This window comes from Amborella trichopoda, chromosome 4 (assembly GCF_054954075.1).
Source record: "Amborella trichopoda isolate Santa Cruz 75 chromosome 4, AtrichopodaSantaCruz75HAP2 v2.0, whole genome shotgun sequence".
Classification (NCBI taxonomy): Eukaryota; Viridiplantae; Streptophyta; class Magnoliopsida; order Amborellales; family Amborellaceae; genus Amborella; species Amborella trichopoda.
The window spans coordinates 46,479,799-46,503,097 of NC_142339.1; the positions used below are offsets into that span (position 1 = coordinate 46,479,799).

The window sequence follows — 23,299 nt, forward strand, 5'->3', positions numbered from 1 at the left end:
AGGAACTCTTCCAATTATATAAAGGGTGTAATTATGTAATCTTTATATTGAGATTAATTTATGGGTTGAAGAGATTACACCCAATATTTGTGGTACTAAAATTAATTCTAAGTAGGGTTTTACTCAAAGCGATTAAAAGAAACAGCACACCCCGGCAAAAGTATAATATCTTTGGGGTTTACTGTCTACCTTCCGAGTTGAGTTCCATACATCATCCCTCTCTCTCTTTCTTCTTCCGCCTCCCCCTGACGGACACCGATGTGTTCCTGATGGACGTATGACATTTTCAACCCCAGCTTTACACTGACACATGTTCCCGAACCAAATCCTGATCTATACATTAACCTGGTCCATCAGTCTGCAGGTTGGATCATTCAAATAAAATGTGCTATTTAAAGAAACATTTAAAAAACCTTCACATCAAGAAAATCTTCACATACGATCTACCCCACGTTTGTTAGGGCGAGGATTTCAAAGAAAAGCATTCTCGAGTCAGTATTTTACAGTAAAACGCACATGTACTGTCCAACTTTCATTGATAGCTCATTCCTGCAAAATCAAAAATATATAAAACACGAGAAAACAAGGTTATCACAACTACACCAAATCCAATTTGGACGCCCAAATCATCACGCTCAGACCCTTCGTATATGCCAGCAAGCTCAAGAGCAGGAACAGCTGCGAACAAGTGAAAACATGTTTTTTCACATTCAAACACGTGAAAAGTCTGTCTCTCTCTTACATGTGAAAAGTCTCTTCTGTCTCCACAAATCATCGCCCTCAGACCCTTCATACATGCCAACAAGCTCAAGTGCAGGAACAGTTGCAAACATGTGAAAAACTCTTACATGTGAGAGTCTCCTCTCTCTCCACAAATCATCGCCCTCAGGCCCTTCATACATGCCAACAAGCTCAAGTGCAGGAACAGTTACAAGCATGTGAAAAAACTCTCTTTCGTATTTAGTTGATTAGATTCATCAATGTCATGCAAGTGTTACTTCATGGTGTTGCATAACATGAATCAATCAAATGATACACAGGTAAATGCAAGGAGCCCCACCTCTCATCCACACGCGGGACTCTCTGAAACTGATTCCTCCAAAGGTTGCTTTGATTCACCATTCGCCATATCAATAGCGACAATGCTATTTGTTCTATTAAGCTCATCCTGATTCTCGCTCTCAACCTCAATCCTCCCTGATTCACTAGGGTGCTCAAATCCCTTACTCTCACTATTAGTATCCTTCTGTCCTATGACATGACAAAGAGATACATACTTGAGAGCAAGCCTTTTATATTCATTGAGGAGTGCTTCCACATCCTCCATCGTTAAATCGCCGGCTTCTGAGTATAAGAATGGGAACTCCCGAAAAAACCCACTGATTTGTTCTTCCTTTAGAAGGTTAGAAGCCCCGTGCTTTTCCAAATCCAGAACAGATACTCCATTTGGTTTCAGAACTACTTCTTTACCCACCTCCTTGACCTGTTTTTGTGGATGCAAATGTTGGCCTTGTGGGGATTGTACATAATTAGAATAAGTTCTTGTTGGCTTTTGAGAGTGTGGTTTGGGTTCAGGAGTAGTTGGTGTTTCAAAACTGTTGGATAGGCCAGTTAGAATTAATCGTGCTGATTCCATGTTCATTTCGAACTCAGTTTCATCCATTGAAAGGGATCCTGCATCAAGGTTGGCAATGAAGGATTCTGCAGAAAGTAAGTTTGTGAAGAAGTACGCGGATTCAGAAACAAGCCGTGATTGTCGCCTGTAACGCTGTATATACAACAAATTTGAATGCAGCTGAGGAGGATTCGCCTGCAGGAGATCATGATCATCATTAGCATAAAAATTGCCACATGGAAATTAAAAGCATATTACACAATGACCTAATGGAGTATATTGGAACATCATGGTGCAATCTAATGACAGATGGTGATGGACTTAGAGTGAGACTCACCATGTTTCATGTCTTGTTCTAATGGATTGCACACTTTCCCACACTGTCCATCATTTCATTTGGGGGTAACAACCCAATGGCTTTTGATTCTTGAAAGGGTCTTATCAGATTGTAGTACAATTCCACAAACTAATAAACCATCTTCATGGAATGTTATCTTAATAAGGTTACATAGTTTAAGACCATCTTCATGGAATGTTCTCTTAAAAAGGTTTCATGGTTTTAAGTTTTATAAAAGCAAAATGTGAAACTTCTACCCCTGTACGTTGCAGGACTTCTTCAATGCCTAGTAAAATTTGTTCAAGAGGTACAAAGTTACTCTAACTAAGTTCAGCACCTAGCAAAGTGAATATGACAATACCTAGGAATAACACCATCTAATCCACGGAAACCACAGCATTTAATTTTATGGGGGCCAAGTTCCCAGCACCACCACTTCTAGTAATCATTTCCTAGAGACGAGATTTTAGCATGTTCCATATGATAAAATATTATCATTTGGACATACGAGTATACACATCACATATAATGCCTTCCACTTGCATTCCTAAGCGACTCTCAGAAATACCAGAGTCCAAGGTTTGACCTTTGCCTAAAGCAACTCCAAATGGAATGGCGACATCATAACAAACAAAATTAATATAGAAAGGCAAATAAACAAAAATGAGATTAAATAAAATGGAAAACTTATTTTGACATACAAATCCATTTAACAAGAAACCGAGTTAAATTACACTGAACAAATATACCATGTGGAGAATGTAGCCCATGTAGTATAGGCTCGTCCCCATTATCCATCTCAATGATGGGTTGTCGAAGATGAAATGTTGACTCCTCTGCTTCATGGACAATGGTGAACTTAAGGGTGAGATAGTGTTCATCCCAAGTGACTGTCACTAAGGATGTATTTTGCAGATGAGTCCATTTATACCACCTTCACGTCGTGTGAATAGAAAACTTCCCTTCCATAAATAGAATAGTTTACTATTGGAACGTAATAAATGCTTTGATCCATCTAGTCATAACACACCATGTCAATGAGGTTGTCATTATCACCATCCCATCAATACATTGGATGATGAAAGAGAGAGAGTGGGACAATTTAATTAAGACATGTATGGTGGGACCATTTTCCTTCCATCACCATTCAATGAGTTGTTGGGGACTGTGTTCATCCCAATTGACTGTGACTAAGGATGTATTTTTGCAGATGAGTCCATTTATACCACCTTCATGTCGTGTGTATAGAAAATTTCCCCTCCACAAATAGAATAGTTAACTATTGGGAAGAAAAAAAAATGCTGTGATCCATCTAGTCATAACACACCATGTCAATGAGGTTATCAGTTATTACCATCCCATCAATAGGATGATGAAAGAGGGAGAGTGGGACAGAATTTAATTAATGACATGTAAGGATGGACCCTTTTCCTTCCATCACCAGTCAATGAGTTGTTGGGGACTGCGATAAACCTCATTGCCATGGAGTTATCATGACCATATATATCATACTATATTTTCCTTTTACTATTCCTGCAATAGTATATGTAGAACTTTCATTAAGGTCATTGCAACTACAAGAAGCCAGCAGAATGATTATTTTTCAGAGATCTATGACCTGATAAAGAGATATAGTTGATAAAGAATCATTTGGGTTAGTTTCACATATTAAATATATATACGGCAATAATAAGAAAACAAAAGAAGGGTGTATCCATGCATAGGAAAGGTTACCTTGATTGTCACATAGATAAGCACTGGGAGGAATTCATCAGCTCCAGGGGGGTTATCATTTGATGCAATTGATGCATTTAACAGCAAGTTGTTGATGACTTTGCAGCAGTGGAGGATACAGAGAAGTTTGTCTCGTGGAGCTTTATACATATTAATTTTCTGTAGTTCTTTCTGCGCTAGCTGAAAAACAGATAAAAGCAAAAGTCTTTTAGTGGTCACAAGCTAATTTATGCAAGACACAAACACAATCTTGTAAGCATATAGACAGGTATCACAAACCTTACAAGGAATGCAACAATATTTTCCATGGCATACCTTTGTGAAAAAATTTATAGCAAGACTGAGACATATGATAATACAGAAGTGCAAAAACACAGTAACATTGGTCACTCAATTCTCCACCCATGTATTTTACCTCATTGAATGGTTCTGCTGATAATTGTAAGGGGCACAAATCATGACCCTGTATCTTGTAGATTATCTTTTCATATTATTTAGTTTATTATTAAATAATGAGCACATACATCTACATGTATACATTCATGAAAGCGCACACTTTTGCATGCCCGTACTATATGTTGCATTTCCTGCCCTAGATTACAGCCCCATCTCCAAGCAAACACAAAAGTATGCAATATGCCATTGGTCAAGAAGAATCCATGGAAAAACCTAACAAATAAAGGACCAATGGAAAAAACAGTTGTCTTTCATTTTCAAACTTCATCATCATCATCAAAGCCTTTTCTCAACTAATTGCGGTTGGCTACACGAATCTTGATCCACCATTCTGCTCTACTAAGGACCGTACCCTCATTAAGGCTATAAGACCCCATATATTTTCTCGCTACTTCCAACCATGCCTTTTTGGACCTACCCCTTACCCTTTTTGAGCTTCCACTTGAACTAACTCGCACCTCCTAACATGTGTTGTCTGTGCCACACATAGTCAGCCCACCTAAGTCTACTCTCTCATCTTATTGCCTATTGGTACCACACTTAAATTTTTTCGAATGTATTCATTTCGAATTCTATACATTCATGTCTTGCCACTCATCCATCTCAATATCTTCATCTCCGCTATACTCATTATATGGGTATGTTGTTTTTGGACAACCTAGCATTCCGCCCTATAGAGCAAAGTTGGTTTCACAGTTGTCCTATAGAACTTGTCATTCAGCTTCATTGGGATGCGGCAATCACATAAAATTCCGGTTGCACATCTCCACTTCACCTCCCTAGCTCTAATTCTATGTGTGCATTTTCTTCAATCTCTCCATTTTTTTCTCTACTTCTATTATTACTAAAATTGCATTTCATATACTCTATCTTAGTCAAGCTAATTTTAGAACATTTAGATTCTAGCATCCCTCCAAATTCTAAATTTGTATTGTCAAACCTAATTTATCATCACCAAGAATCACCTAGAGCCAGGTCCATCCCAGTTATTATTGCTATAGGAACAGCATTTCATCCTTAACATCAACAGTTCTGCCAATAGAACTTTTGCGAAGTTTCATAGCATTGAAACTTAACGAGGAAGTATCCTCCATCCATCGGTAAGATCTAAATGGAGATGTTGATACTAAAGATCTAAATCATGAGGAGACACAACTTGATATAACAAGAAAATGTTGCTAAACACAACTTCATCCAACTTAAGGGAGTTTTTCCCAGGACCTAAACCATGGGGAGTGCAGGACTGACAAGTGAACTCTACCTCTAATCGCTCAACTTGCATGATAAGCTGACACCATTGCCGCCAGCATCAACCTCTTTGCCCTTATTGTTCAATCTTATGCCTCTCTCTCTCTCTCTCTCTCTCTCTCTCTCTCTCTCTCTCACACACACACACACACACACACACATATATATATATATATATATATATATCCTTTTGATAGTTCTTTTGTTTTTTTCTTGTACTTGATTCTTTTGTTTATGTTTTTCTTTTGATTTTCCCCTTTCTCATATACACTTCCATCAACCCCTAAGGATAAAAACTCTATGCAACTTGATATAACAAGTAATTGTTGCGAAACACAACTTCATCCAACTTAAGCGAGTTTTTCCCACGACCTACACAATGAGCCATGGGGAGTGCGGGACTAACGAGTGACTTCTTCCTCTGATGGCTCAACTTGCATGATAAATTGACACCACTGCCACCAGCATTAACCTTTTTTCCCTTATTGTTCAATCTTATGCCTCTCACACATACATACATACATACATATATATATATATATATATGGAAAAAGATAGGGTCCGCAGTCTCGCGTACCCTTTTCCTCTACGTCCAATGGCGTTGATATTAAGCTCACAAACAGAAGGCTCAAATTTGTTTTCCCCATCCCAATATTTACCCATTCAAATTAATCTTTTTTAATCTTGCCCTTGACATTTCTAATCAATGCCTAACTCATTGCAGGCTCGATATAGGAGAAACTGCCTCTCTCTCTCTCTCTCTCTCTCTCTCTCTCTCTCTCTCTCTCTCTCTCTCTCTCTCCCTTCAATTTTGGACTTTTGGGAAACTTCCTCTCTCTCTTCCTCTGTCTCTCACTCAATCCCCTGCTAAAAAAACGATCTTCACTCTCTCTCTCTCTCTGCAGAAACTCAAAGAACCTCGCCCAAAGAGGCTCACACAGGCCCTTTCTCCCTCTTCCTCTATCTCTTCTAAATGATCCTACCGTCAACTGCTCTATCCATCTGTCTCTCTCTCTCTCTGCTACTCCTTTTCAAAGAAGCTCGCAGCCTCTCTCTCTACCCTGGCTAAAAACAGGCCCTTCTCTCTCTCTATCTCTCTTTCTGTTCCTCTCTCTCTCTCCCTGCTAAAACCCACTCGCTGGCCTCCCAACTTCTCAAAGAAGCTCCCAGAAGCCGAATCTGTCTCAGTGGAAGCTTCCCACAGCAGAAGGTCGCAGAAGCCCTCTCTCTCTCTCTCTCTCTCTCTCTCTCTCTCTCTATTAGAATCCCATGGCATTTTCTGGGAGTTCATATGCATTTTTGGGTACTGAAAATTTGTCTCAGAATTTGATGTATTTTTCAGTAAGAAAGTTTGAAAATATTGTTACTGTGTATTCTTCATAATCCGTATTTTGATGTAGAGAATTTGATGTGCTCTTCAGAATCCATAGGTGTGTGGGTATCTATATTTCAGATTATTGGGAAGGGGAAAACAAATTAGAGCCGTCCGTTGTGAGCATGATATCAAGCATTGTTGAGCGTAGAGGAAAAGGGTACATGAGACTGTGTATCCTATCTTTTCCTAAATCTATATATATCCTTGTTTTGATAATTCTTTTATTTTTTTCGTATTATTTTCTTCTTCTTCATACTTTTGTTTATGTTTTCCTTTCCATTTTTCCCCTTTCTCATATATCCTTCCATCAACCCCTAAGGATAAAAAAAGATCATCAAGACAAAAAGGAGAAGAAAGATAAAGACAACAAACTTAGATGAGGTTCTAAAAGCAAATTTGCTGAGTTTTCTTTATGTTTTCCTTTTCATTTTTTCCCCTTTCTCATATATCCTTCCATCAACCCCGAAGGATAAAAAAAGATCATCAAGACAAGAAGGAGAAGAACGATAAAGACGACAAACTTAGATGAGGGTCTAAAAACAAATTTGTTGAGTTTTCCTTTCACAGGGGTTTCAACTCATAAATAGGGACACTTTTGATGAAATCTTGTTTGACTATATGTTACTCCATATGTAAACATGGCAAAAGGCCACAGATTCAAAGTATGCAAGGCCTATAGCTGCCCACAAGTTCCCAGTGATGAAAATAATCACAGTACATAAACTTTATGCATTCACATAGAATAATTCCTTGAACCGAGTCATTTCTAAAAGCAATTTAGAATTTTTTGTCCTGGATGTAAATTAAATAAGTACTGCTTTTCAGAATTAAAAACATGGTATTTTAATGTCACACTAAAATGATTTACATGCAAATGCTGAAGTTGAATTCAAACTAGCAGAGTTCTACAGCATGAGTTACAAAGCTACAAAATGGTAGTTATAGTTCTAAAAAAAAAAGAATAAAAAAAAAAAAAGTAGTCCTTTAACTTACCAGCCAAGATGTTTCATTCTGGAAGTTTGGTTTAATGTCCAAATTATCAGGCCGAATGAACTGTTGCACTAAAGCCATTTTTTCTGAAAGTTCTTCATCCTTCTTTACCTCTTCTGGAATAGATGCAAATGCACGAGTAAATAGTTTTGTCATGACATACTTTTCCAATCCCTGCAATTGAAAGAAGAGAATGGGCACATCAATGATCAGATAAATAGGGAAAGAACAGACATTCATGAACCACGATGAATTTCAATGACCTATAGACCTATAGCGGTAAGAGCAAACACACAATGGAACGTTTTCCTTCAAAAACAGAAACTTCTACCAACATATCCCACATAAAAAGGTTTCCAATCTGAAGATAGCAAGCAGATGATTATGAGTATTACTTGTTGAACACTGAACATTCGCTTAATAGTGTTAAAAGACATTCATGAACCATGATGATTGTCAATGACCTATAGACCTACACTGGTAAAACACACTATAGAGCATTTTCCTTAAAAAACGGAAACTTCTTTCAACATAAAATCCCACACAAAAAGGTTTCCAATCTGAAGATAGCAAGTACATGATGATGGGGTATTACTTGTTCAACAAGGAATATTGCATTGACATCCCAGATGTGACCATTAAAAAAATTCAGTATTAAAATCACTTGAACTGTGATGATTGATGGCTAGACTTTTACTAACTTTTATGATTTTCATCAATACTACCAATCTAAGAGCTTTTATGAAATGTTTAAATCATTTATGGATATTCCCACCACCACATATCCAATCAAAACTTTAGATAATGATTAACAGAGTGATATCAAGATGGGTAGTAACCATCTTACCAAACTAACTGTTCAAAATGTTGTGTTTTCCAGGTGATATAGTTGTGTTTGTAAATTCCGAATTGAAACAAGACGTGTAATGACCAGAGTCATGCACACCCATCTGTCATCCAGGTAAAGAAGAAACGCCCCCAAATCTTTACTGTTAAAAGTAAACCAAATCTTTACTGTTATAGTAAACAGCACCATTTTGTATTTTCAATTGACAGAAACAACTTCATCAAGCATTGAAATCAATTTTTTGTTACTTCATTTGCACCAACCAGAGTAAATATATTTGGTCCTTAGAAGGATGGAATATCATGGGGAAATGCATAAAATTCAAGAAAAAGCAGGTAATGTGAGTATTTGAGACTTTTGAATCATTACCTGTTATGTAGCCAGAAAAGAGTAACTAACGCCAAGTCTACATTAATCATAATCCACCCAAAAAAGTCCGCATTAATCGTATGTTAGTTAAAAATTAAAAGCGAGCTGCCCATTCCTTTCAGTTTGAGGCTGTTGAAGACTTGAAGCCCATTTTAATTGATAATCGAATAAGATAACACAATAAATAAGTATCAACAGCATGATCAGTCTATTCAAGTGGAGCACTTAAATTCAGGTTCCCAATCTAATTTCTTCTTTTCTTTTCTTTTCTTTTCTTTTCTTTCTTGCTTTTTTTTTTTTTTTTTTTTTTTTTTTTGTTTAGTTGTAAGAGCTCTAGGTCTAATGGTCATCGAGGTGGAAGGGTCAGGTAGAATTTATCCCCCAGAGTTGGTGACAAGAAACAATACCTTATCATCACAAATATCAAAGATCAGTTCAACATAAACATTTTTAAAATACAGTAATCAAAGGATAGAAGTTTGAAAACTACAATAGAAAATATAAATCCCCTATTGCACAATACCAGAGGAATGTAGATGACGGTATGGTATGGCTAATTTATATGAGCTTTAATATATCATTTAAAATGAATAACTAGGTGTTTCAAAGATCAAACCCTTGTTTTGTGGCCCTTAAATGCATATATACTTGGTCTTTGATTAAAAGCTCTATCGTGTATTCCCATGCATGTGTCCCCATGCTTTATGTTTAGGGAGTAATCCCAATTGAGTGGAAGTGTGTTCTACTTGGGCACCTAGAGCAGGGCATAGTGGGTTCCATCACGCACCTTAGTTTGTAACTAGGCGTTGGCTAGATGAGTGAGCCCACACCCTGGGCTGGTTATGTTATCTCCCATGATGCACATGGCAGAAGAAGGTCCATAGTAACCCTGCAGAGGTTAGGTGAGATGTTTGGTTGGATAGGAGATGAAAAAGGCTCTTGTGGTGCAGGATGTACTAGAGTTGTTGGAGGTGGGAGCAGGTTTGGAAGCAGAATAGGTTCAGGGGATACCGAACCGCCATAGGGTGGAAGCTTCTTGGGGTTAGGATCGACCTCCATATATTCAACAAGATAAGGATCGAGATCCTAATATACTTGGGAGTGAGATCCCATGTCACTGGGGTGGATGGGGATCTAAGCTCCAATATGCATAAAATCATCATCATCATCCAAGCCTTATCCCAATGATTTGGGGTCAGCTGCATGAGTCATGTTCCTCCATTCTTCTATATTAATGGTCATACCCAAAGTAAGACCATATATTTTTTCAATACTCCTATCCATGTTTTTTTCGGCCTTCCCCTTGCCCTTTTAGAGCTTTCCACTTAAATCAAATCGCACCTCCTAAATAGTACTGTGTTAAGCCTACTGCACATGACTAGCCACCTGTGTCTCTATTGAAGCAATACCTAAGTTCCCTATATATATATATATATTTCAAATTCTATCATTTCTTGTCTTGCCACTCACATCCATCTCAACATCCTCATCTCAGCTAAGTTCATCCTATGGATATCATGTTTCTTGACCACCCAACATTATGTTTCATAAAGCATGGCTGGTCTTACAACCGTCATATAGAGCTTCCCCTTTAATCTCAATAGTATGCGGCAATTACATAAAACTCCGGATGCGCATCTCCACTATGCCCATCTAGCTCTAATTTTATATACAACATATTCCTCAACAAATCCATTCTCTAGGATTATGGACACTAGATATCATAAACAATCTATTTTAGATATTTCTTGACCATCAATCTTAACTACTTCCTTGTTTGAACTCCTATTATTAGGAAATTTACTATGCATAAAATTCATCATCATCCAAGCCTTATCCCAAAGATTTGGGGTCAACTACATGAATCTTGTTACTCCATTCTGCTCTATCAAGGGTCATACCTTTAGTAAGACCAAAAGTCGTCATATTTTTTCTCACTACTTCTATCCATGTCCTGTGGGTCTTCCCCTTGCCCTTCTAGATCCTTCTACTTTAACCAAAATGCACCTCCTAACTGGTGTTGTACTAGGTCTACACTGCACATGACCAGCCCACCTAAGTCTATTTTCCCTCATCTTATCACTTATTAAAGCCACACATAAGTTCCCTCCATGTAATCATTTTGAATTCTTTCTTTTCTTGTCTTGTCACTTATCTATCTCAACATCCTTATCTCAACTACACTCATCCTATGGATATATTGTTTCTTGACTACCCACATTCCATCCCATACAGCATGGCTGGTCTTACAGCCATTCTATAGAACTTCCCCTTTAGTCTCAATGGCATGCGGCGATCAAATAAAATTGAAAGTGGACGATGTGATCTCGCACAGTATGTATAGTTTAAAATTTTTCATTCTTTCTTTTGCAATACCTGCTAGATCATTTATCTGTCCAAAAATACAACATTAATTTATAGAAATGAAACCTAATACAACTTAGGATCTTCTCTAGCTTACCATTGCAATTCTATTCAATAAAAAAAAAAATGAATCAAGAATCAAGAAATGTAGAACTTTAGAATTACCGTACACCTTGCCTTAGGTTACCCCCAAGAACTTTGTACACCCCACACTGAGTCTCCTCTACTGATGGCACATGGGATCTATGTCTTTCTTGAATCTCAACAATGGGAAGTAATGCCAAACTATTTACTCAATTTCAGAGAGCATGAACACAATATGGGTTTTTCTGTTCTACTCATCTATGTGGGGCATGCCCCCCCCTTCCTTTTCTCTATGTTCTGAAACCCTAGGGGCGTGGTCCCCTTTTTCTTTTCTTTTTTATGGGAGAGAGAGAGAGCGAGTGGCGTGCCAACTTGAGGGAGGGAGAGAGAGAGAGCTCAAGTCTTAGGGTTGTATTTTGAAGACCCCCATAAGATGATTATATAAAAATAATGCTAGGTTAGGAATTCTTTAGGGTTTGGCAATCTTATGAGACTCCATCCAGACCATTGATCAAGGTGACTTGTGCAGTGAGAGATCTTAGTCATACAATCTATAGATCCACCATCATGATCTAATAAAAGGTGCTAGAACATTATCCCTCACCTTCCTTAACCTAATCCCATCAACTATTATGTTCAAAGAAATTATACCAACTCTTTCCTTTTTTTTCCAAAAATTTCTACTCATTCCATTTTTAAATCAATTAGCCCCTTTTTACAAAACCTTCCTAGTTAATCAATTTGTTTGGCTTATTACACAAGCCACAACATTTAGAAGGTCATAAGGGGTGTCCCACTTATGGTGGCATTGTGAGCCCCACACCCATATTAAGATGGGCCTCAAATGGTGGGCCTCATGTATTATTGGCCCCCATAGTAATTAAAATATTTTAAAACTCATAAGATGATTTTTTAAAAACAAATAGTATTTTTATCTCTCTGAATAATATAATACCTGAAAATGCAGTTTAAGCTATTTAAAAATCCATTTTGATGAAATAAAATATCCAAAGACTTTTAAAATTTTATTTTAATATTCTAAAAATTATTTAATACAAATTTAATTGTTTCTAAATAAATTTGATGGGAATCGGATCCAACTTTGTTAAGGAAAATTGGAAAATATTGAAGCACTCCACCTCTACTGGTGACTATGTCCCACACTCACTTTCTCAAAACTGACTCAGTAGTTCCCATGACCCACAGTCCATCACAAGGGTTCATGATTAGACTACCAAAGCCAGCCAATAGGTGATGAGAATACAATCATTAGACTACCAAAGCCAGCCAATAGGTGATGAGAAAACAATCCCAATCTATGGACTAAAGTTTCCCCAAGGGACAAGCTTAGGTCAAACAAACCTATGCACACTCATCACAATTGGTGCATGGGGGCTATCTCTAGCACACGTACGTATAATACCCTCAATGGTGTCTACTTCCTAATATAGCTATCAAATGTACATGCCAAGTGATGGTCATGATGAGGATTTGGCCCTTGTCCCTTCTGGCCTACCAATCACAAGTGTTAACCCTATAAACCCTTCTCGGATGTGTTATATGCCTAGGCATCAAAGGGTTTTAAAACTCATCTCAGCTTAGCTCGTCAAGCCTAGTTTGAGTCATAGCATCAGTATTGCCACCTTTGGTCCCTCTAGACCACAATCCTTTGGTCTCTCTAGATCGTACTCCCATTGGAGTTATCATATCACTATAGTCATAGTTTTACATGCCACATAACCCCAATATAAACTCTGGATAAATTTTTTATGCATAGATTGAGATCTTATTACAAATGCTATAGTTATAGTACTCCAATTTACTACAATAATACAATTCAATAATATCATAAATTGGCATATTATCATATTAAACTATAGTTTTCAATACAATAATTCTAGTATACCACAATGTGATACGCACTACAATTCCACATATTGTAAAGAAATAGATCTAAAATACCGAGGAGAGGAGTAGTTCAATTAATAGTATAACTCCTGTCTTTGGAGGGATCTTACAAGCATGTAGACCGAGATACCATTTTCCAGGGAACAAGATCCATATTTCTTTAAACTGAGCTCCCTCTAAGATCCCTTAGGAACCACAGGATCGAGTTCCTAAGGTAGGACCGTGGCCTTACCCCCAAGGTTCCCGCAACTATGGGATGCATAGGGGCTTTTGGGGTCAAGTGCTCGAAAACCTCAGCAATGGAAATCCTACTTAGCATCTGTGTTGCTAGTTTCCTTGCATTTGTGTGATCCTGGAGAGTTTCAAGTTTGGGTGATCATTAACATGCATATGCATGAAAGAGACCCTCATACAAAGAGCAAACCTTGGACCACGCATACAAGTATTTTTGGTCTACAGACTAGACCCTAAACTTGTCAATAGGAAGAGCACCTAGAGTCCATGGGTACTTGCAAAGTGTGGCAATTCTATGCGTTAGTCAACTTTGATAGGCTCGCAAGTTAGTACATGTAGTCATGGGTCTGTTGGATTGATTTAAGGTCTAGAAGTGATCATAGGGTAGTCCATAGTTACCTAAATCTCTCACCGAAGGTCACGATTCCGATTCAAAATCCTTATTTGGCTATTCCAACTAGGAATCTTCACGGAACGTATTTCCTTGAAGTCTAGAATCTCGATTCCTTATTTTAGGAATCCCGATTCCAACAATTACATAATCTCATTTCAAATATTTTTCGACTATCGATTTCACAATTAGTGAATCTCGATCTACACTTGTTGAAATTGGTTTCCACATTTACCGGAATTTTGCCACTTCCCCCCTTTTTTCTCTTTTTGCTTTTTTTCTAAGAAGTGAGGTTTAGAAGTTTTCAAAGCATCAAACTACTCGAGCTAGACACTCAATCTCAAGCTACAAGGTGTAGTCATCTTTAATGGCATGAAATGACCAATAGAAACCAAAGTGTTGGTCCACGTTCTCTACTTAATTCTTTAAGTATGCATTGTATTGATCCAACGGAGAGATTAAAGCTCCAATGGAGAGATTACATTATTTCCAATGATAGAAAAAATGTAATGTAAACGTGCATTTATGGCATGTCGGTTAATGAATGGCATTGAGAAATGTATTATTTCCTTCTCAATTCCCTCTTAATTCCAAAGATGTCATAATCTAAATTCATAAATAAAGGAATCTCGATTCCAACTAGGTCGGAAACTTGATTTCAAAGACCTAGAAATCTCGATTTCATTTATGTAGGGATCTCGATTCTATTTGGGTCGAATCTTGATTCCTAAAAATACGAATTTTGTCCCCACGATTCCTCTTGTACAAAGGTCAATTCCAAAAACAGGAATCATATTTCAGTGCTAGCACATTCTTCGAACAACTATGGGGTAGTCATGAAGCGCCTGATAGAAGGATCTAATTTCAGCGCTAGCACACTCTTATAAGGCTTTTTAAAAGGCGCTTTGGAGGCTTTTTTAGGGGAATAAAAATTGTTTTATTTTGTCTCCTTTGTGTAGATTGTAGGTCTCACTTGTTTTCCATCAGTGAATGGGCAGTATTGTTGACCCCTAGGTAAAGGCAGGCTCTTACCAGGATGGGTTTGTGGTAGGTCTATAGGATCAAGCCTTTTAGCTTAGATACTTCCTTGATTACTGAGTTATGTCTTCAGTTTAGGCAAGAGACTAACTCGATCCCTTTACCGTGTGGTGAGATTGCTCCCGCCCATGAGGATGCAACAAGGATTTTTGGGGCTCGGAGTGAAGGCAAGCCTCCAGTATTCTCCCGAGGGCATCCACTAGTTATGCTTTTGAGTGTACCAAGCTGCTTGGTGTCCCTTTTGAGATGATTAGGCATTGGAATGAGGCGAATATTCAACTTGGGAAATTGAGGAAAGTATTTACTGGTATCCCATATAGAGCAAAAAAACGAAAGGGTGGTCAAGCCCCTCATATCTCAATCTCGGCAACTAGAGCACCGTCCCACCGAGCGATGGCCCCTACTGAGAAGGATAGCGAATTGGGGGGTCCTGAGGAGAGCGGACAGGCTTAGGGTGAGTCTAGTCGACGTTTGACTAGAGTGGCTGCTAGGGCTAGGAGGGGGTCAGAGGAGTCGAGTACCCAGCCATAGAGGGATTCAGAGGGGATTGAGCGTGACATTTCTAAACTTGGCTTGGTTGAACTTGACATTCCCCAATTCGCTATCCTCCTCAGGACCACGGCTGAGTTTACGTCGTGTGTCCTTCTTTCTCTCTTCAGATTTGACCAAGCCTTGGTTTGACTAGGGTTTAGATCTAATCTAAGGCTGACGGTTGAAGATACATTTTCATGGAGATGGCTAATGGTCTAGATTTCAGGGTTTCATTCTAGGGTTCTATTCACATAGCAGGGTTTCTTCTCTCATTTTTCTTGGCTAACCCTAAAAGAGTCGTCCAAATTCACCTTTATAGATAGAAAACCGCGTGGAACGGACAATTACCAAAAACAAGCTTGGAATCAAATTTTGGGGGTCAGAGGATCGGGCGACCAGACCCGGACTTGGGTGACACAAGGTGGGTCGCCTAGCCCAGATTCATTCAATTTGGTTCAAAAATTATTTGGAAGCTGAAAGAGGGGTAATTGGGTCGATCTGGGCCCAACAGATCTTTTTGTGGCCCAGCCCATATCTGACCACAATCTAAAACTTCTGATGCTAGGCTGATCTACTCGTTTTTTAGTAATTGTCTTCCAAAAATTAGGATGAAATATGCTATTTTACTATTTTTCCTTGAATATTCCAAAATCAATGAGTCTGTAGGATACTGGATCATAGGATGGCGACCATGGACTACGGTGTTCTATGGTTCAGGGATCTTCTGGGATAGTGTGATCCTAAGGGTTTAAGAAAATTATAGAATTTTCCAATTTAAAAATGGGATGTCTACACTTTGCCTCTTGCTTTTTTGCATAGTTAGTTTTGTATTTTAAATAAGGATATATTTATTATAAAATCTTTGTTCTATAACAAGTATATTGTTTTAAATTTGTCAAAGAATAGAATCTACATAGAAGTTTTAGTGATCCACATGAGGGTCCCTTGTGCGACACATGGTGTGCCCATATGGGACCTACACATTTTGGCTTTTGACCCGCATGGACCCACTAGCCATGAGTGCCACGTGGAAGGAAAAAAACAATCAATGTGGTCGGGCAACAGGCCCACTAATCTTCTAAATTAAGTGTGTACTTATGTGAATCTTCTATTTTGAATTCAGAATTCTAAAGTAAATCCAAGTGGTTAGATGGTTAATATTTGGATTGAAGAGTCACAGTTACGATGTGGTAAGGATTAGAAACTTGGAAGGAGATCTATTTCTAATTGCAGTTATGAGAATCCAATTAGAAATGAAAGTTTCCTTGGAAGGTTCTAAAGAAACTCTAAATAGAGCCAAAAAAGTTTTAGAACTACGAGTCCTCTATAGATAATGGTGCACTATCCCACCTTGATTCATGATTGCTGGACAAGGATTGGATGGATAGGATTAGCCCTCTCACAACATGAACTTCCCATTTGAATTAGAAGACAAGATTCCTTTATATCCACTTTACCCCTAGAATACCATATATAAAGGGTAGCCCAAACATTTATGGCATAGATGAGTCTCTAACTCTTAGGGAGAACTCGATGTTAAGAAACCTAGGGTTAGGTCATGCTGTAGGTTGAAAAAATGGAGAGGGGGACTTCAGAAATCAAGGTTTGAGTTGTGTGAGAGAAAATGGAGAGCAAGGGGAAGTGCATGTGAGTTAGCGCTAGGGTCTGTGATTTTTCCACCTTGCTGTTTGAGAGATCTAAGTAGAGAGAGAAGAGACGCTATAACATAAAACTCTATTTCGTCACCCACAACAGAGCGGTATGTATTTCTCCTAGAGGTTTTGGTGAGAGAAAAAGAGAGAAGGTGAAGCATAAATTTTATTATGGGGTTTGTGAGAGGCATAAGTTTTATTATGGGTTTAGTGAGAGGAATATAGTGCTCTTCCAGTCTACTTTGTGTGAGAGATCTTAAGGGGAAGAAGTGCCTGCAAAGTACAACACCTTATCAGCAACATTTCACCCAAAACCAAGTGAAAGGAAGGAACCTTAGAGCCCAGATGGCGAGCCATTGATACAGGGAGACTCAATGGGTTGTAGAAGTCCTAGGGGGTGACCCTAGGCAAAATTTGGTTTGTTAATTTTCCTGCAGGATTACCCTTTTTTGGAGCACATGTTTGTGGGCGTGATAGCAATGTTTCCGGAGGCAAGCATGTTTGTGTTTTTTAGTTTAGTCTCATGCATAAAAAGTTTAGGGAACACACTTGTAAGATCAGGGGGATACAGAGGCATGAATAAAGAGTGCTCATTCTAGTTTTGGCTCAAATTCAATAGTTGCATCCTGTGTCAGCTGGTCACACCACCAACAATGAAATTTGAGCCATATGTTTGCCACTCATCCCCTCTTGTTTTTGGATTGTTTTCTGTGTACATAAGTCAGTCTTGGCTTTTAAAAACTCCATGTTAAGTCATTTGAGGGCGAGAAGTCTGATGGTATGAACTCTCTCCCGATTAAGTGTAAAAACAGCAACTTGTAGCATCAGGATAGATCAGTCTATATTTTCATTGCTTCAAACCTCTACATGGAGTAAGAGAGAGGGGAAATCCATGGGTAACTTTAGGTGGATTTCGGTGCCCTCTCTCACCCTTGGATTCCTTGATCTCTAATCTAAATATCCAAGAGAAGACCATATTTTCAGAGAAAATGCAGCCCTTGTTGAACCATGGTTTGTCAAGTGTAAGAGTCCAGACATCAAGTAGAACAAAATTTCTAGGATCGTAACCTGAAGCATCATCTTCCCATCACTTAGAATGCATTTCAAGGATCTCCCACAGACTGTGGAACCACTGTATAGAACATAGTTACCTGGATCTCCTACTTTGGTAGGCGATCCGTTCTAGGATCTCGATTCTGTCACTCCCAGAACAGCGATTTTTAAATTTTGGGATCTCGAACCCCACTGACAGGGATCCCGATTCCTACTGTTAGGGATCTTGATCTCAACCTTAAAGAACAAGACAACAACCAAACTGACGATTTTTTTTCTGTATAGCTAACTAGCAACATAACCATTGCCTGCGTGTTATCAATAATGAAATCCTGACTTTAAAAAGTAATCCTAGATTATCATATACTTTAAGGTTGGTAACAAGATCCCCAAAAAGTTGGGATCAAGATCCCAAAAGGTAGGCCAAAAAGTTGGAATCTCGATCCCAAACATTTGGGGATCTCGATCCCTAACATGTGCATTGTATGGCAACGTTCCCAACCATAGGGTCTTGTAGCATTTCACGATCCCCCGCTCCCAATCCCAATCCCGATACTGTTCCTGCTCTCGATCCAAACAACTATGGCATAGAATGGATGAGCTTATTAGCATCCTCAAGGTACAGGAGGAAAGGCACATTGCACAAGGACAGACTCCATGCAATGTGTTGCACATCGTATAAGAGGTGTATAACAAATCTCCTACGCATGGTCTAGTGTAAATATGGAAAGAGCATTCAATAATCATGTCTGTAGCCGAAATAAACTGTGAAATAGAACAAACCTGACCACTTGTTTTCTAACCCAGGTTCTATAATGGAAAATCTTGAAACAATACAGGTGATAAGAACAGAAAACTAAGGATGTAATCATAGGTACGTAGGCCTGAAAAGAGCTATTTAGAATACCCAAGCTGTGTACAGAATATATACTCATGTAGGCGTCCATGTAAAAATGGTAGCATGCACAATGGGCATACTTTGGTGTTCTGATTCAAGGTCTACGGCCCATGTCTCAAAAAAGAAAAATGGTTATCGCTCATTCAAACTTATAGGGCCTTGTGAGTAGCATGTCTTTATGAGGCCTCATTAAAATGCTCCGAGTAGGGGGCTTTTTTATCTCTCCAGGTAAATTCAATGGTCCTCAAAGAGATATACCCTAGTCTTTTCAGTTGACTAACATACGTAACATGTGCCAAATGTATTTCCTTATAGATAACAGAGTTTGAAATCCTAGAAACTTTGAGAAGCCTGGCCTGTAATTTAACATTTTCTCAAAAATAAGATTTAATCTAATTTCCTTGCACTGTTGAATAGGAACTCATAGGTACAACCCAGAATGTGGATAAGAAGCATCATCTCTGAGACCAATTCCCTAGAAAGTACTCCTCAATAGTTGCTACAAAATGCAGTTTTGTGTGACAAGGTAGCGGCAAGGTCGAAAACTGATCTTCTAAATCACTCTCCTAGAAAGACCGAATGAGAAAGATGAAAATATCACTTTTCTAGGACATTCCCAAGGGATTCAGACAAATGTGGATAGAAAACCTAGTGAGGTAGTTTTCATAGATTGAAATTTTTGCTTATATTGTTGTTGTGATGGTGATACCTCTATCTCCACAAAACCTTGACAAAAGTAATGGTAATGTAAATAAAGTGATTCGTGGAATGTCAAGATCAGTAGGAGTAATTTGATAGAAATGGACAACAGGTTAGTAAAGCAGTTTAAGTCCTAGCTCTTTGCCAAAATCCTCGCCAGCTCATTTACATTGACATGTAGGATCTGAATGAAGCAGTTTAGGCTCCGGGGATACAGGCCATTGAAGAGGTGGTTTTTTTTATTGTAAAATATTTCATGCCTCTCAGATCTTGAAATGTCCTAAGGCATTTTTTCTTTGTGAAAACTATGAGCCTGTGTGTCACTCCAGTGGTTTTTTTAAATTGTAGCAAGTCAAAGATATGTGCCCAAAGGGGAAAAAATGAGTCCTGGTCTTTGAGAAGGTGTCGATCACAAGCACAAGATGGATCTCTCATTTGTGTGGTGCTAGGCAACTCAACTCATGAGCCTCATAACAATAATGTGAAGACTGGATATATTGCAAGCCAGTTGATGGAATCCTCATAAACCTGTTGGGACCATGAACTGCATGCCATGTTAGGGGTCACTGTGTAAATGCAAGGAGGATTACTGTGTGATCTACACCATACAACCAGAACAGTGTACTTCAGGGTTTTATGCTTGGTGGAACCAAGTTTTCTTGGAGGACAAGAGGACATATTTGAATAGTTGGCGCATATCAATTACATGGCTTGGACGATTCTGAGATAAAGTCCAAAATTGGTTGAACCTCAATGGTTCGAGGTTCAAACCCAGGCAGAGCGACTCTGTGTGAGTTCTATGAGAACCAAACATGTGATATGTAATGGCTTGGACAGTCGTGTCTGTTCAGACTTGTATGGTTTATGAGATCTGTGTGATTAGTGTGCTATTAGCCAGAATTCAGTGAAAATCCAAGCATTTAGGTTAAGTCTCTATATGAGACATGGTCAGATGTTGTTTTAAGGCCAATTATGGGCTCCATGGATGAAAGAGGCGATGTGAGCCTTCCCCAGTTTTTTCTTGGTGCCATTTGGGTAGATGAGCTAATCACAAACGTAAGAAGTGATTCACAGCTAGTCAGTCTATGAGACTGTACCGGCCTTCAAAGGCCAAGTGGAAAATGTCGAGGTTTGTAACCTTTAAATGCCTGGACACTTGGTCTTCGATTAAAAGCTCTGTTACGTTCTCCCCATGTATGTCCTCATGCTTCATGTTTATGAATTACTCTAAGTTTGTGTGGGAGTATGCTGTACTTGGGTACCTAGGACAGGGCATGAGTAGGGAGCCAAGCTTTATCTCGGACATAGTGGGCTTCATCAATCTAGCATTGGTTTACGACTAGGCCTTCGCTAGATCAATGAAGCCGCAACCTGGGCTGGTTATGTACAGCCCCAAAATCTCCCACTTGATATTCAAGCACAGCACTTCAATTGCAGTTTCTAGATCTATGCTTTTTTTCCCCCCTTTTTTCTTTTTAATTGAAAGAGCTCCATGTCTAATGGTTATCCAGATGGAAGGTTCAAATAGGATTTCTCCCCTAGAGTTGGTGACTAGCAAGGCATTTTAATTAAACAAGGCATAGTATGCAATAACTTATCATAACACATATCCGAGAGCAGTTTAACAAGAATAATTATGAAATACGCTAATGAAAGGATAGAAGTTTGAAAACTACAATAACAAACACGAATCCCACAGTGCACAATACCAGGTGAATGTAAATGACATTATGGTATCGCCAATTTATATGAGCCTTAGTAGATCACTTTGAATAACTAGACTTTAAAGCTCATAAGATATTGCATGATATCAAAAAATGGGAATCCACTTGCATACATATGTTCATACTGACTGAAGTAGAAAATTCTGAATCTGTTCAAAACAAAGAAGTGAAGGTATGTACTTCAGAAAGGCTCACCTCACCAGCACTCTCCAACTCTTCCTCTGATGCACCAGCCCAAAGGGTATGAGCCCTAAAAGCGCCTTCCATATTGTTAAGGAATTCTTGAACCGCCACACTGTCCTTTACAGGATCTGGAGTATTGTTCAGAAAGGACACAATGAAGCTGCCATTTTGACCAACAACTTATTGTCAATCTCCGGCATGCATTAATGAACATAAATAGGGGTCATCCAACAAACATGGAAATAGTAAGGTCATACCGTACTTGTAAATGGATTAGACACTGATGACAAGAGCCACCAATTGGGAAAAAGAAAAAAAGAAAAGATAGCAGGCATTAACTGAAAAGGAAATGGTTCTCAAGAGACCTGTCATCTAAAATCTGTGGTTCAAGATATGGGACCCTATGATGAGCAGACCAAAGAAAAAGAAATAAACGATGCCATATTAGTTTTCTGATTCAAAAAAAAGTTGAACTAGCATTACCCAAGCATTTAAGAATTTTTGAACTAATGCTTCTATTCAATCGTCTCTTTTTTATTTGGAAAAAAAGGCTACAGTAGTCTGTTATAATGGACAAAGGCCACTGCTTCTTGCAAACTTTATGAAACCTACACCCCTAATTTTGGAGTTATGTTCTCTTGCCTTAACATAGATATGAAAGGGTTCCTATAGAGAAGAATGAAAGGGTTGTCCTCAATTAGAAAAGGCAAGGCTTAGGCTGGACTAAGGAAGGAACCTTCCGCATCACTTTCTGGCGTTTATTTTCGACGTGCAAGTGAGATAAAGCTCGAGCTATGATCTTGAGCCATGCATCATCATTAAGAAGCTGAAAAACCTAACCGAATCAAATACTCACCAAGACAATGAGAAACTAAAAAAAAAATTCACTCTCAGATAATTCAACATGTGAGCCTTGAATCATCATTGCCACATGAGCATTGACACATGCAAAGAGAAAGGTTAATTAGGTTAATTAAAGGAAAGCTCCTCCCACAATGCTTTGAGCTCGTTTTAGTGCTCCCCTATTGCAAGTATCCCTAGTTCAAAATTGCAGTGTTTTAAAAAATGGATCAGTGACCCAGATCAGGCATCTCAAAAACCAATCCAGATCGGTTAATCAACTGCCCAAATCGGTGGATCGGCCGGATTGGTCGGACTCAGCCTTAAAATTCAAAAACATTATTAAAAATATTATAAATACCGTTTTTATTATTCCAAAGAGAAATGGGGGTAGTGCATTATAATTTTTTTAGAGTAAAGTTAACTTAATTGGGGTAGTGCATTATTGACATTCATTATTTTACATCAATATGTGAATATTGAGATGTTGCTTCCTTGTGTAAATGTATGTTATGTTAACCATTAAATTCACATCTCATAAAGGAGGAGCATACAATCATCATAGATGAAGTATATAATCTATGGACTACAATAAAGCATACAATTCTTAAAATACAACCTAATACCAAAATGAAAGACGACATTGTTCTTCAACTTAATCATGTTGTCTCCACTCATTGAAATGATGAGACAATTGATTGAGTGATTGAGTCTATGAACATATCATCC

General features: G+C 38.4%; 1 protein-coding gene across 2 annotated transcripts in view; it reads right to left on the reverse strand.

The window, feature by feature from the left end:
- Positions 1 to 391: 391 nt before the first annotated feature.
- Positions 392 to 23,299, reverse strand: part of LOC18995765 (vacuolar protein sorting-associated protein 9A) — a 37,969-nt gene continuing 15,061 nt past the window's right edge. Inside the window, exons 2-5 of one of the 2 annotated variants that reach the window (XM_006846545.4) lie at positions 21,743 to 21,890; positions 7,759 to 7,929; positions 3,687 to 3,866; positions 392 to 1,810 (exon numbers count right to left, since the gene is read on the reverse strand). In XM_006846545.4, coding sequence (XP_006846608.2) covers positions 1,064 to 1,810; positions 3,687 to 3,866; positions 7,759 to 7,929; positions 21,743 to 21,890 — 1,246 coding nt within the window. In that variant the 3' untranslated portion in view covers positions 392 to 1,063. Of the gene's footprint in view, positions 1,811 to 3,686; positions 3,867 to 7,758; positions 7,930 to 21,727; positions 21,891 to 23,299 lie in introns of both variants that reach the window. The other variant, XM_020668645.2, reaches the window with a different exon arrangement.